The 16584-nt window shown below is 41.5% G+C and overlaps 1 protein-coding gene across 6 annotated transcripts in view; it reads right to left on the reverse strand.

Annotated features, from left to right (window-relative positions):
• Nucleotides 1-16584, reverse strand: part of LOC126185083 (uncharacterized) — a 152487-nt gene that overhangs the window by 95772 nt on the left and 40131 nt on the right. The window contains exon 1 of one of the 6 annotated variants that reach the window (XM_049927871.1): nucleotides 6535-6678. The exons of the other annotated variants lie outside the window; for them this stretch is intronic. Within the exon in view, the coding sequence (XP_049783828.1) occupies nucleotides 6535-6540 (6 nt within the window). The 5' untranslated portion in view covers nucleotides 6541-6678. Of the gene's footprint in view, nucleotides 1-6534; nucleotides 6679-16584 lie in introns of those variants that run through there. 6 annotated transcript variants of the gene reach the window in all.

Here is a 16584-nt window from a genome sequence, read left to right on the forward strand (position 1 = left end):
TGTCCGTGTCATGCCATGCATCAACCAATTGATCTTGTAGTGGAATGTAAGAGAAGCATACCATTGACGAATAACTTGGTCATCCCAGCCTCTGTCGTCTTGTTTAAGAACGGAATCGGTGAATTGTGGATAGTTAAATGTCGCCGAGAACCACAGATCCTCCCAAGACACATGTACATAGCAAATGCTGGGCCGTTAATTGAAGACCAGCTGAGCATAATAGAAACCTCCCATGCCAAGTCTGTGGGCGAAATTAGCACCACCACTATAAGATAATATCTTCTAGCTCGACTAACACCAGATCTCACTAAGGAACAACAAAAGAAGCTTCTTGCCATTCTTCAAGAGCTCTCTGAATGCTTCAATCCACAGGTGAAGAGCAAATTAGACAAAGCGACAGTGAAGCACCGGATTAGCACTGGAGACCATCAACCAATAAGCCAGACAGCATACCGTGTGTCAGCAACGGAATGTCAAATAATTCACGATGAGGTACAGAAAATGATGAAGAATGACATCATTCAGCCTTTGCAGGGCCCGTGGTCGTCACCAGTGGTCCTCGTCAGGAAGAAGGGTGGCAGTTGGCACTTTTGTGTTGATTACAGGAAGCTTAATAAGATAACTAAGAAGGACATTTACCCTCTTTCACGAATTGACAATACTCTAGATTGTCTGAAGGGGGCTAAGTTTTTCTCAACCATGGACATGTACTCAGGATACTGGCAGATCGAAGTAGATGAGGCTGATTGTGACAAAACTGCATTCATCATCCCTGACGGCTTGTATGAGGTTAAGGTAATGCCGTTTGGTTTGTGTAATGCACCAGTAACTTTTGAACAGATGATGGATAATCTTCTAAGGCACCTGTAGTGGATGATGTGTCTTTGTTAGAGGACATTATAGTGTTCTCAGAGACATTTGATGAACATATAAAAAGACTGAGGGTGGTTCTTAAGTGTCTCCAACAAGGCGGACTGAAACTTAATCCAGGAAAGTCTCTCTTTGGAGCAAAAGAAATCAAAATACTTGGACACCTTGTGTTAAACAAAGCTGTGCAGTCAGACCCAGAAAAGCTGAGATCTATAACGGAATTTCCTATTCCTAAAAGTATTAGAGATGTGAGAATCTTCCTCGGATTATGTTCTTATTACCGTCGTTTTGAATGGAAAAGAGAAGGTTATATAGCCTATGCTTCTAGGACACTTACAAAAGCTGAGAGAAACTACTCAACTACAGAAAGAGAATGTCTTGATGTGATCTGGGCCATGTGGAAATTTCGACAGTATCTCTATGGAAGGCCATTCACAGTTGTTACAGACCATCATTCACTTTGTTATGTTCACACGTCTTAAGGATCCAACAGAACGACTCGCCCAGTGGGAACTACGTCTTCAAGAGTATGACATTACCACTGCAAAAGTTGAAGAAAACACCAAGATGCCGACTGTCTCTCAAGAAACCCTGTGCAAGACCATCAAGACTTTGATGAAGATAGTGACTGTCTCGCTGCACTCCAGCATCTCTCTGCTGAGCAGAAGAAGGACGCCAAGATATCTCAAATTATGCTTGCCTTAAATCAGTCAGAGGATGTGAAAGGACATTTTAAGGCAGTTAACGGAATACTTTGCAAGAAAAACTTTGATCTGTTTGGAAAGAGGTGGCTACCAGTGATTCCTAAACACATGCGCTTAGATATTCTACAGAAATTCCATGACACACCTGAGGCTGGACAGTTAGGATTTATTAAGACATATGATAGAATCCGCAAGAGATTTTTCTGGCCAGGTTTATTTAGGAGTGTCCGTCATTATGTGTCGCACTGTCAAGAGTGCCAAAGGAGAAAGGCAGTTCCTCAGAAACCACCTGGCCGACTCATACCAAATCCACCAGCCGAAACACCTTTCCAGTGTGTTGGGATTGACCTCCTTGGACGATTTCCAATGTCTGCTAGTGGCAATAGATGGATTATTGTCTGCACAGATTATCTGACCTGCTGTGCCATTACAAAAGCCGTGAAAACAGCCGAAGCATCCGAGGTAGCCAAATTCATCGTGGAAGACATTGTATTAAAACACGGTGCCCCAAGGTCGTTAATTCCGAGTCGAGGGAAAGTTTTTCAATCGAATCTTGTGACAGAGATAAACTGTCAGTGCAATGTAACTCATCACATGATGACTGCCTACCATCCGCAAACTAACGGGCTTACTGATCGCCTTGGCTGACATGCTATCAATGTTTGTCAATGTTGAGCAGAGCAACTGGAATGAGGTGCTACCTTTCATGATGTTTGCCTACAACACTGCCAAACAAGACACCACAGGATTTACACCATTTGTCGTGGTGCATGGGTGTGAGGTGACTACAATGATGGGACACTGTGTTTCCGTTACATCCCGATGAAGTGGATGACGACTACATCAGCCAGGTGTTAACCAGAGCTGAGGAAGCTCGGCAGTTAGCTCGACTCCGCATGCTGCAGGCTCCAGAAAACGATCACCGAAGGTATTACGCGAGTCACTGCCCTGTTGTCTACCAGCCTGGTAACCTCGTCTGGATCTTCACTCCTGTTCGGAAGGTTGGTCTCTCTGAGAAGCTCCTCAGGTTCTACTTTGGACCTTACAAGGTTGTAAGACAGTTGTCTGATGTTACTTATGAAGTTGAAGATTTCGACCCCGACACAAGACAACGAAAGATCAGAGATACGATCCACTTTCTTCGAATGAAGCCCTATAAGGATCTTGCAACCCAGGGTAAATTCAAAGCTCCAGTGACAGGCAACAAGCAGAAAGTGATGAAGAGCGTAGCGGCAAAAGAAATTCTAAGAAGATCACTTCCAGTGTGAGAATCAGTCATCGGGAGTCCAAGCACGCAGGACCGATGACTCATTCCCGGACTAGAAGGACGTAACACCGAGGCGCTGTTCTATTAAGGAGGGAGCAATGTCGTGGAAGAAGGTGAGTAGCACTGTAGTCTAGTGGTTATGATACTAAACTGTTGCATGAAGGGTTGTGAGTTCAAAGCTCACCTCGATTGTACAATTTTAATTTCTATATTCGGTTCGAGTACATTCTAGAAGTATCCACAAATGTTAAGAATTATTGTACTGGAATGTTCTGTAGCTGTATATATACTGTATGTGTTCTGGCCGGAGGCAGTTCGCTCCGCGCTCTTGTATGTGTAAGTGCTGAATAAACCTTCGTTAAGTGAAATTAGTGTTCGTCATTCAGCTAATTACACCTTCTTCTACATGACATTATTATCTATTACTGAACAAGTGTTAATCTGAAAGTGACTCTGTGTAACAGGATTCCATATAACTGTTGGATATAATGAATCTGGCAATAAACGACACTGATTTACTGTCTATAAATTAATATCTTCTTTAAAATCAGTAAAAACTGGGCTCTTGAAGAATCACAACTCAAAATGTATTTGACGATGAGCTAAGCCACAAGTTTCTTTGAATAATCCGGATGAGTATTCTTGTTATTGTTTTCTAGCATATGCAACAACCACCTACAGAACTTCTATTCTACAGTGGCATTTCCCAACATTTACTTATATACATTTACAAGTCTGGTTGTTCAGAAAAAGAAATGTTTATATTAAAATTACTCTTTGATTGGACAGTAGGGACAGGACTGTACAATTTGGAAATAGAAATGGGGCAGCCCACACTGCCAGACTTGCTACCTTTTGGCTCGCAACCAACTGGTAGGACTAAATACTTTGCTTTCGAGTCTAAAAGAAGTTATAACAGGATCAATACTAATAATGATAACTACGGTAAGAAAAGGGACAAGCACTGGAAAAATAATTAAAAAAATGTTCGATACATGGAACGTGCAGGCAATAACACACGTAGATTAGCAACTGGATGATAACTTGAGAGGGGGGTGGGGGAGGGGGTGGGGGTGGGGGAGTGTGTGAAGACAGCAGTCATATCAGAACCCAAATGTAAATTGAAAGGCACAAAGGATAAAAACAACTACGTTCAGACACTCAATAGAGTCAACAGAAATATCAACGCACAAGCAGGAGTTATGATCATGGTGCACAAATCACTAAAATTAAAACTAGATCACTACACATTTTGGAATGAACACATTGCAGAAGTAAGACTAAAAGTGCAACAAGGTTTCCTGACAGTCATCGGTGTATATGCTCCAGACCAGCATAGAAAGGAAGATACTGATAAGATGTATACAAAACATAAGAAATCCTCTATCTACCTTTTTTTAATGGGTGATTTCAATACGAGAGTTGGTAACACACAAATAGAGAACAAAACAAGACCATACAGAGAACACGTAAAATATAGCAAAGGACAAAAACTGATTGATACGGCCATTTACAACAAACTCTTCACATGCAACACATATTCCCACACACGGACTTGCACAAATACATTATACATCTGGTCTGCATGAGGACAGCATCTTCAGATCATCTCTTGTTCAATGACACACCACAGTCAACCATACAACACCTTGGCCGAACCTAGCCTCTTGTACAGCAGAGCGAAGCTTGGAGAGTCTGTAGGGATCACAAACAGAGACTAATGAGTACTGAGATGCAGTTCACGAGAAGAACAGCTTGTTACACGCTATGGGACAGGAAAAGATCTACAGACATCCTTACTGATTTCAAAGTTAAATAAAATCTCAACACAGTATAGAACTTCTTGGAAAGATTATGTACTATGAATATAGACTGATTGGATCCCCATTAAAGATAAGACATATCTTTATTTTTCTACGTAATTTCCAAGTACAATGAGACATTTGTCATACCGCTTTATAAGCTTCAAAAAGTCTTCAAGGAAAAAATCAGGACGCTGCATATGGAAGAAGTGTTGAACGGCTTGTTTGATGTCAGCATTTCTGCCATAGCACCTTCTGCCGACAGTCTTCTTCAAAGAAGGAAACAGATGGAAATCACTTGATGTGAGATCCATACTGTAAGGTGGTTGGTGTAGGTACTCCCAACCGAGAGTTGCAATATGGTTTTGTGTTGCTGTCGCCCTGTGTGGTCCCGCATTGTCATCGAACAGCAGAACAACAGATCTGAGAAGGCCAGGCCGCTTTTTCCGAATCATCTCTTTCAATTTCAACAGAGTGGCACAGTACCGCGCAGCATTGATGGTTGCATCCTCCAGAAAGTCCATCAGCAAAACTCCTTTGGCGTCCCAGAAAATGGCAAGTAGCACTTTACCTGCAGATGGAGTGCTTTTGAACTTCTTTCGGACAAGTGATGATGGATGTTTCCACTCCATGGATGGTGATATGCCGGTTCGCTTTAATCACGTCATCCACCTTCCTGACATTTGCATCTGCAGTGGCCGTGCGCATCCGTCCAGGTCTCGGTATGTCCTGCACTTGCTGACATCTGTCACTGAATTGCTGGCACCATCTCCGAATCATTTGCCTTGATATCATACTTGACCCATACACCTCAACAAGGCGGTTGTGAATTTCTGTGCCTGATACTCCACGTGCCCATTCATAATGGATAACAGCTCTCATTTCCGCCTTTGACCACGACTCCAAAATGCACCTTCTCTCCCTAGCTCCGGGAAAAGACTGAGCAGCTGGCCTCTGCTTTGCGCAGGCACTGCGACAGGGCCATCTGCTTGATTGCAGTTGACCTCTGCCCAGTAGTGTATCGGTGTCTTGCACGTGCATGTTCACCAGCCGTGTCGTCTTTTGCCCATTCACACAACTCTGCCCACAGACGACAGGGGAAACTATTTTCCAACTCCCTCTCACAGTATGCCACTTGGCCTAATACTGGATAACAACATGAAGAAGAAGATACAGGGAAATCACAGAATACTGAGAACTGGATGGTTGAATGAGGATTTGAATCTTATTCCTGCCAAACGAACCAATATGGTAACTCACTCAGTCACTTACAGCTACAGGTTTGTACTCAAACTTGGGATAAACATTAAAAAAAAACATAAAAGACATACACATTTATCCCCGAGAATGCAGGAAAATCAGAATTTTACAGCTATTCTGTAAGATACTTCTGTTCATGGTAATAAACAGTAATAATTTATGTAAGTGACTTACTTCCAACAAGGTCGTTATGGGTATTGCAGCTATAATTTTTTTTTTTTTTACTTAAGTGATGAAAGTGATAAAAAGACAAAGGTTAAAATTTTCACAAAAGTCTCTCTCTCCCTCTCAACTTATATTTCTCTGCATATAAAGCAACTTGCCATTCATCACACCAACTAGAAATTTTATCTACATCATCTTTTATCCTTCTACAGTACTCACTGATCACACCTTCCCATACACCACAGCATCATCAGCAAACAACTGCAAATTGCTGCCCATCCTGTCAGTCAGGTCATTTATGTATATAGAAAATAAGAACAATCCTATCACTCTTCCCTTTGGTACTCCTGATGATATCCTTGTTCTCTGAGAAACACTAGCCGTTGAGGACAACATACTGGGTTCTATTACTTAATAAGTCTTTGAGCTACTTAGATATCTGGGAACCTATTCTGTACGCTCGTACCTTCATTAACAGTCTGCACTGGGGCACCGTGCCAAATGCTTTCCAAAAATCTAGGAATGTGGTATCTTCCTGTTACCATTCATCCATGTCAGAAAAGGGCAAGCTGAGTTTCACAAGAGTGATGCTTTCTAAATCCATGTTACTCTGTGAACAGAAGTTATTTTGTCAAGGAAATTTATTGTATTAGAATCAAGAATAGGTTCAAGAGTTCTGCAGCAAATCGATATTAAGGATATTGGTCTGTTATTTTGCAGGTCTGTTGTTTTACCCTTCTTATAGGAGTCAACTACATTTTTTCCAGTCACTTGAACTTTGTGCTTGGTGAGAGATTCATGATAAATGCAAGCTAAGTAATGGGCCAGTGCCATAGAGTACTCTCTGTAAAAGCGAACTGGGATGCCATCTGAACGTGGTGACTTATTTGTTTTCAAATCCTTCAGCTGCTTCTGTACACAAGGGATGCCTTTTACTATGTCCTCCGTACAACTGTACATTTGTGTGATCCTCCTGCATAAAATATTTCTTAAATGCAATATTTAAAACTTCAGCTTTCCTTTTGCTGTCTTCTATTGCCACCCACACTGGTCAGCGAGTGACTGGATAGAAGCTTTCCAACCACTTAGCAATTTCATGTAAGACTATTATTTTCTTGGGTTCTCGGAGAGGTCTTTTGTTAGGGTATGATGGTGGTAGTTGCTGTACTCTTTGCGCATTTATATTTTTACAGATACACGAATTTCTATAAACTTTTTCCTGTCATTACAAAAATGCCAACAGTGATTAAACCAGACATACAGGAAGAAAACAATTACATATATGCCAAACATAATACAGTGGTTAAATCACATCCTCAAGTATAAACCATTACGTACAGTTGGGAATGAATGACAGGTAAGTGCAATATGTCAAAATAAGAAACTTCAGCACGATTAAATCATACAGACAGGTATAAAACAATTACATGAAAACCAGTCAAAGTAGTAGTAAAATCACACAGTCAGGTATAAAACCATTACATAGAATTGGACATAAACTAAGGTAATGAACAAATATTAGAGATACTTCTGCCTTTGAGTTCATGGTAACACCGCCCTATATTTACAACAAGGAGCATATATTCACACAAATCGCAAATTATCATACAGTTTCTCTTTCTTTCCTATTGTGGTTTCAATACTGCTGGGGTTTCTTATCTCGCCATATTATACTAAGCTGTGTGTAAAAAAAAAAAGCTGTGGATCTATTTGTTTGTGTTTCAAAAACTTGTTTTTGTATTACTAGTATCATCAAGGTGTTCAAAATTTGTTTCATCGGCATATTGAGTATAGCCATGGTATGATAACGTACAGATACCTTTTTGCACATTAAATATCTTCTTGTAAAGATTTTTGTTGTATTTGAAATATGTATTCCTGTACCTTCCACACTACAATGTCTCAATTAGGTGAATGAAGCTCAGCCCTGCACTAATTTACAAGATGTGTTTAATTGGAGTTTATAAAGCATGCCACTGTTGTAATTAATGTTGTTGCATAGCTTAGTGGTATGTACAACCTGTCATCAGTTAACATTGTATTGTGGTACTGTTTGTGTAATGTACAAAGTACTTACTATTTGGTTTCTGTTTTTTAGGATTATTCGATAATGAACTTAGACTCTAAACTAGTCATCAAGTAACAAAGAAAGGTAATATTGCTGTTTGGGTGGTGCTCTGCAGTTTATTGCACACTTCTGCAACAGTAGCCATCATTACTATGTAGATATAATGATCACTAAATCCTGTCCCTGTACAGACACTGTCAATCCAGTCAGGCCTGATTGTAGCTACAATGCCTAAAATTTTTCCAACGCACATGGGCTCTTGAACAAGCTGCTTAAGACAGTTTTTTAAAAGCGTGTTCTAAAGTGCTTCACAAGACTGCAAGTCTGTACCACCTGTAATGATTCCATAGATATCCCAGTTTATACTTGGTGGGTTCTACATCTACATCTATGTATATATTCTGCTAGCCACCTAGCGGCGTGTGGCAGAGGGCACAATTCGTGCCAAAGTCATATTCCCCCCCCCCCCCCCCCCTCCCCCGTTCCACTCGTGGATCGCATGAAGGAAAAACGACTGTCTTAACACCTCAGTATGAGATCTAATTTCCCTTATCTTCGAATGGTGATCATTGTGTGATTTGAAAGTTGATGGTAATGATATATGCTCTACATCCTCGGCAAAGACTGAGCAGCCCCACCCCTTTAGCGCATCGTCTATCTGCAAGTGTGTCTCACTGCAAAATTTCACTGACATTTGTAACACTCTCACGATGGCTAAATCTACCAGTCACGAATCTTGCCGCTCTTCTTTGGACCTTCTCAATCTCTTGAATCAGACCCAACTGATAAGGGTCCCATACAGACGAACAATACTCTAAGACTGGATGAACTAATGTATTATAAGCAATTTCCTTTGTTGAAGGACGGCATCGCTTCAGGATTCTACAAATAAACCACAATATAGAGTTCGTCTTGCCCGTTACTTGTGTAATCTGATCATTCCATTTGAGATCATTTCGAATAGTCACACCCAGATACTTGACGGATGCTACCGCTTCCAAAGACTGGGCGTTTATTTTGTACTTGTACATCAATGGGGATTTTCGCCTTGTCGTATGCAGTAGGTTACACTTACTAATATTGAGAGATAACTGCCAATCATTACACCACACATTTATTTTCTGCAAATCCTCATTGATTTGTTCACAACTTTCATGTGATATTACTTTCCTGTAGACTACAGCGTCATCGGCAAACAGTCTAATGCCGCTGTCAATACCATCAACCATCTCCAACTAATACTGGACGATCAGGGTATTTCTGCGCTACTGAGCAGAGGCATGGTGAAACTGGGTGCCCAGTTAAAGCATCTAATAATAAACTTGAGTTCACCTAGACTTGATACGTGCATCCAGGTAACTTCAGTCAGACTCAATTTTGACCTTGATAGTCACAATATTTTTGTCAACTGCAATGAACGCTACAACTCCTATTGCATGTAATCTGTATTTCTGATATATGTTCCATGGCCCACTAAATGTTTCACAGGTTCGTACTTCGAGTTTCAGTCAGCTCTCGGTTCCATGAATAATCCGAGTGTGAAAGGCAGTAAATTCAGGAATTTTGTTACAAATACTTCAACAACTTACTGCTAAAATTTTGAGAGTCGAAGTGTCTACTTTGTACATGGGATTTGCCTCTCTGCATACTGATTGCTGAGCATTCATCAGAGGACCTTGAACTACTGCCTAGACTAAAAACACACACACACACACACACACACACACACACACACACACACACACACACACACAACAACAACAACAACAACAACAACAACCCCTGTGCACCCTACAAATAATCTGGTACCTGACCAGCTGCTTCCTTTGTGTAGTGCAGCCCTGAACTACCAAGTTGAGTCCTAGAATTCTCCTCCCCATAATGCAAGTCCAGAAATCTGTAGCCAAAACCATCACAGAATCAATGGAGCCTTTTGTTGAGATCCTCCACTCAGCTCCAAACCAAAAGACTGTGATTAATTCTGGAAATGAAGCTGCAAATTGTGAGGTTTCCTTACAGCCTGTGAGCATGCCCAGCAGTCTTCACCACTTCTGTCAGCTGCCCGTATGAATTGAGGATGTCCTCAGAATCCAAGCAATAGACTTCACTGGTGTTGACATGAGCCAAAACTTGCAGATGACTGCACCCAGCTTGATAACTGCAGACAGGACCTCCTCCACACCTTGGATGAGATGCCCCAGCAGACACACTGAGCACACATTCAATTTCTTTCAGACCCACAATGTTATTTCCCTACAGAGCTCCATAATGTGTCTAATGTAGGAGCTCCCAATAACTAGCTAACCCCCCTCCCGGTGTACATGCTCAGACCCTGCTGAAGGGGTGGCAACCTGTCCACTCACAGGGTGAATGGGTAAGGCCAGATGGGCAGCCTCCACACTAACGCACCACAACGAGTGACACAAATGTGTTACCATCCGCCACTAACCTTGTGGTGAGGGTAGATCCATCACAACAGGTACACTGCAAGGTGCCTTAGTAGCAGAGCCCATGGGCAAAACAAGTGACAAACAGTGTCCCATACAACACGCCATATTGTCTGCCATTGCTACACCCTAAGGCAGTGTCCAAAAGTGTCTTCAGCTGTTCACGAGCTGTGGCCTGCTCCTCCTGCGTCCGCATACAGCATTCACACATGCCATCCATTCCTAATATTACTAACTTAAGAATGAACTACAAAAGCCCACACAAAAAGCTAAATATGTAACTTGCTACCCTGCTGACATGCCAACATTAGAACCTGATGCCTTCCTGAGTTGTGTAGCTGGCAGTTCAAAAAGGAATGACAGTTGCATCACAGACTGCACATATCTATACTTTATAGTTAGTAAAACTCAAGATTACACCTCTTAAACACAAAAAACCTGCACAGAATTTAATAACTAAAGCAAGAAAAATACGAAAAGGTAAATATGGAACTGGCTGTTCTACTGGTGTGTCAGAGGCAGCAGTTGGAAACTAACTACTGCAGTCTGAAATGATGGTTGCAGGCTCCAAAACAAACAAATTACAAATGCCATCTACGCTTTACAGTTACAGTATAGGTATGCAGATGAAAACATCATTAGGTCAGTTGACGGGGGGAGGGGAGGGGGAGGGGGATTTACGAGACTAAAAAGTGACAAAGAGAAAGTTAAAGAGACAGTCCATCTGAAGATAGTGACATCAGCTACAAATTTGATCGAGTTATGATAGCATGTACAAATAATGAAACAGAGGCACAGAAAGCAACATTAATGACACATATGATAAATAATTTGAAGAGAGATAAAAGTATATGGATTGGGCCGGTATGCAGGTCAGAGGACAGATGGGATCCTCCAGGCCTAATCTTTGCTGAGAAACATCTCCTCCCCCTCCCCTACTCCTCCCCCATCAATCTGATGCAGCACTAAGGCAGTATCACAAGAAATGATGTCTTATAGGTCAGGAGATTTGCAACAGCAAAGGTCAGAAAGCTGAAAATTAAATCAACATAAACAGGACTGACAATAGTAAAATAAATTGAGAGAAATAATCACGCTAGTTGGTGGGCGAGCACAGCTGATCGTCCACTGAGGCTCAGTATGCAGCAAGGGACATCTCTTCCACAACTATCCCACCTCCAATTCATTTTGGACCAAGTGTTACTGATGGGAATAGAACACTCTCTCTCAGAGGAAGCATAAAAACCAGTTCAACTGCTCTTTTGTCATCAGCTAGTATCAAGGATAAGGAATTCTTAAGGTCTTGCTTTCATTGCAGTACTGTATCAAGGGACACTCATAAAAAGTAACATAGCATGTGGCAGAATAAGGGGCTAACTGCAGCTAAAAGCAACTAAAACAAAGTAAAAGAGGGATGGTCGCAGTAGCTGGCAGAGCAGGCAGAGTTAAGAGCCCCTCATGTCCAGCACGTGGTGGGAGACACCCTAACCCCAATCACCCAGTCCTTGCCTCGAAAGCAGTTTAAAATGTCATATCTGAGAAAAAAAGACCACAATCAAGGCTGAAACAAAGAACCAGTTCACCTGTCGTATGTTGTCTGCCAGTATTAGAGGTAAGGAATCTGGAAGACCATGCACAGAGTACAGCGCTAGAAGACGACATTATACAAGGATGTGAGCTACTGTTTGTAAAGCCCCGTGGATGTGGATGAGGTGGCTCATTATATAAGCTAAAATTATCAGTTAATTTGGTACGATCAATTCAGAGGCAACATAGAGCGGTGGATTCCTTTCAGGGGGAAGAGGAGGAGGAGCACCATAGTTTTCTTGATAATATGGAATTTATTGGAGGGTGGCAATAGCTCACCAGATGTTGTTCTATCTCCGAGTGGCTAGAGGTCTTATTTACACCAACAAATCTGCTTCTGGAAATATCAGAGTGAATGTTTTGTAACCTTACAGTCAGCTAGTTACTCCCCAGGATATCCATACAACCTGGAAACCTAAGAAATACAAATGGGCAGATAATACTAGTAAGGTCGGAGATATTAGATTAGATGTACTTTCCATTCCAATTGATCCATAGTGAGGTGATCCTCTGGGATGTGCAACATGTCAGAAAACAAGAATATACAATAAATATCTACAAAATAAGAACAGATATGCTAATGTACCTTCCACAGATCCCAAATAAAATGGCCCTTGTGGAAGTGGAATCAGTCAAAAAAAATCTTAAGTTATTTACTTTTAAAAGAATATAAAACTTGTCACCAACATTAAATGTTGTTAACCAAGGAGGAGTGTGTGAGAATATACAGGGAGCACATTCTGATGAGGAACGGTGTCGGGGTCGATTTGGTTAAGTCGGATGATATACAGCAATTGTATAAGTGGGCACACACTCATACCGTCAAAGCACACAAGCAGTGCTCTTGCTCACATGCCACAGTTCTCTTGCCAGGCTGTACACTTCTCCCACTGCCACACCACACTGTCTAGGTGTGTGGAGGGCGAAGGGGTGGAAATTGTGAAAGCACTGCATTTAAATGGCAATGCAGTCGCACAGCATATGACATGATTTCATATTTCTCAACAACATAGATCACAAACAAAGCAAATCTGTACTATTATTAAATCATTTTTGACACGCTGAAGACATATTATAATTTTTATCTGATACAAATTGTAGGCATACAGACAGATGCAGAAAATTTCATAGATTTTTACACTCAGGTTGCCATGTAATCCGACTTATTTAGTTTCATAATCAAAAACAGCCTTTCTCACACAGATGTCGATCAAAATATTTAACATGTTTGCAACCTCATTATGGAGACATGGAAACTGTTCCAGCCGAAAACAACATAGACCTCCTGAAAAATTTTAATGTGACAGAATTTGCCTTTTAAATGTGAATTATATTGCAGATCAATCACTTCCACCCACACATGCACAGAGGCTTTCAGTTGAAACAGCAAATGGTCTTGGAAACAGCTTGAAAACAGATGTAAGACTAGCAGTATCCTCAGAAAGCTTAGAAAAGTATCCTTGTAATTCAAGGCCACAACAAAGTCTTCAAAATTTGCATTTTCTTTAACAGCAGTCAGCTTAGGAAAATGGAGAATGCTTTTTGTCAGAATTTGTCCCTTTCACAATGGGATTTTCTTTTTAAACTCATCCCCATCAAATCAGAAATAAGTTGCAGTTCACCTTGCAATGTCTTACTGGGCAGTGTTCACTCAGGTCCACTTAAAATACGAGTTCTGCAATCCATTCCGGATGGTCTAAGTTTTATTCCTCCTCTCCTTTTCCCTTCATAAATTCAACAATAGAGTTTTAAATCAAAAAATCATCCCAGGCATGGGTCCCGACTTAACTAATGTACTTTGTAGTAATATATAGTCTCCATATTCTGCAGTCAATTCTATCACAGACTGTTGCAACTGACACTGGAATAATGCGTGCAACATCAGAAAATTTACTATTTATACCACCAATTTCTTCATGTGCTCCACACCTGCAAATTTGGCATAAATTGCTTCTTGACTAATGAACTCTGAATTCCGTCTGTCAATCATTGTAATATTTTGCTCTTTCATTGTCAACTAAATCTTTACAACTTCTTTCTGAATGGTAATGTAATGTCGATCTACAACAAATTCGTTCTACCCACACATTATTTATCTGTATATTGCATAATAGATATTGGGAATTCTTATCCTTCTCTTCTGTCATTACTATTCATTTTTAAAGGTCTGTAATGATAGATCACTAGATTGCCTCCTTTTGTGCAAACAGCCACCAGACCTGTGAACTTCTTTATATCACAAACAAACAGTGAAGGGTGAACAGTGCTGGTACCACAATTCTACCAAACTGAAGAAAGTCATGCTGGCCGAAAAATGCTGCACCGTAATGCTAAATGAAATGTCATGCTGTACGGAGTACTTCCAAAACGTACAGAGGTAAGCTACGACAGGTGAAGCCTCAGTCCGCACATCGTGCTTGCGTGCAGTGTGTGACACTGTGGTTGACCCTGCTCTACGGTATTTGTCTGGAAGAAACCAGTGGCCAGTCTTATTCCACAGTGATATACTGGATCCAATAATTTCAATGTGGAAGGGGCCACTGAAACATAAACCTGACTAAATATGGAGTAAAGTAGCACGGTCTGAACGCCAGTAGGTGTGGGCAAGGAAGTGGAGTGCAGTTAGCTCTCACATGCAGCTAATCTTCAACTGACAAACACACAGGGCATCCTTGTCACCTTTTTATCAAAAAAGAGTCCCAAAAAATCAGGACTGCACAACAATGTCCAAGTGCTTGGTACTTAAGTCGAGTTCTGGGTCAGGTTGAACCATGTTATGACTGATACACAACGCCATATCCATGAGAAAAAATTGGAACCCATGGGAAAGGATCCACGCAGAGGCCCTTCAGATGGCTCTTTGGAGCTGGTATTCAGCCAATGCTACAGGTAGGGAGCTATACAAAAAGCAAAAATCATGGACATAGAGTGTAGGGGGTAACCACTGGTCCGATGGAGATCACTGTCTCATTGATGGTGAGAAGGACAGAGCCTTGATGAATACGGTTCTCTTGGATCCGTGGGGAAATGTGTGATGAACCACCTACAACTCAAAATAACCAGGAGTTGTTGGATTAAAGTAGCCATCTCAAGCGGTAAGTCCCTGCCCAGAAGCATATAAATGTTACAAATGGTGTCACTAGGGTTGTTTGCACTTGAATTGCTGTTGCTTCCAATGTGGTACACTCACAGATAACATGTCCATATCAGTGTACAGATCCATCCAGAATCTCTATCAGAAGCAGTACGATTCCAACAGAATGCAAAGTAGCCTCAAAGTGCTGGAGAATGGTCATCATCAAAATGCATTTCTTGAAGAGCAACACAGATTGCAGAATGGATGGACAGTGACTGATACAGTTCTGGTAGGTGATAGTAATATTCTCTGTAGTTCTATTGAATTAGCATATTAAGGGTGTCCTGGTAAGACATGAAGGGGGTCAAGAGGGCAGGTCGCATCTCTGGATCACTACCTGTCACCAGTGAGGGTGGAACAACATCGACAAACGTTGGTTCAGAGAACGATAGCGTGGAGGAATATGGCACTTCTAGGATCAATGAAGTAGCATTCTCACAAGATTTCTTCTTTTTTTCTTCTCTTCAGCTGCTTTATACAGTCAGGGCTCTTGTGATGGCTTATCTGCTGTGGGAGTATGAACCGTAGAGAAGTGGACATCACTGGGAGCTGCACTTCAGTCCGTGACTCCTTCAGCCAATGGCTGGTAAAAGGGGTGACTGCTCCCTAGATTTTCGGGGAGAGGATTCCTTAAAGGAAGGCCAGAGGATGATGCTGCAACTTCAGCTGCATGCAGGGAGTCAAGGTCCCTGAAGATGATGATGCAGGAACCCTAAGAGGGGAGGAAGGGAGGGCTTGTATCCCCCCTCCCCCTTCCAAGGGCTAATTTACTTGCACAGCTACCAGAGTGTGACTTTGAGGGAATGGAGGGAAAAGTACTAGATGTATTACAGATGGTCTGGCCACAGTAGTGATGAAATTTGATGCCACTACCAAGGAATATAAGCAATTGTACTTTTTCCGAGGTTCAAAATATGAGAGGCAATCAGCAATCTTAAATTCCTGGAATATGTAATTTTTCTTCAAGAATATGGGAGGGTGGTGGTCTGAGCAACTGACACAAAAAGATCGTTGCTCATATGGTGAGTTTTATGTAGTGGCAAATCACAGTCTCCACAAATTGTGTCATTCGTACACCGGGAAGACATAAGCCCAAAGCGTTGGCATTAGCATGGCATTGGGGGGTGGGAAATACAACTTCACATTACAACAGTATACCATGATTTTCACTTTCTCATGAAGCAAGCTCCCTCAAAAGCAAGAATGAATACTCTGGTGTCAACATTGCTGTCAACACATGTCAGGCATCTACATTTATATGACACATGAAGTGGACCC

This window comes from Schistocerca cancellata, chromosome 4 (assembly GCF_023864275.1).
Source record: "Schistocerca cancellata isolate TAMUIC-IGC-003103 chromosome 4, iqSchCanc2.1, whole genome shotgun sequence".
NCBI classification, from domain to species: Eukaryota; Metazoa; Arthropoda; class Insecta; order Orthoptera; family Acrididae; genus Schistocerca; species Schistocerca cancellata.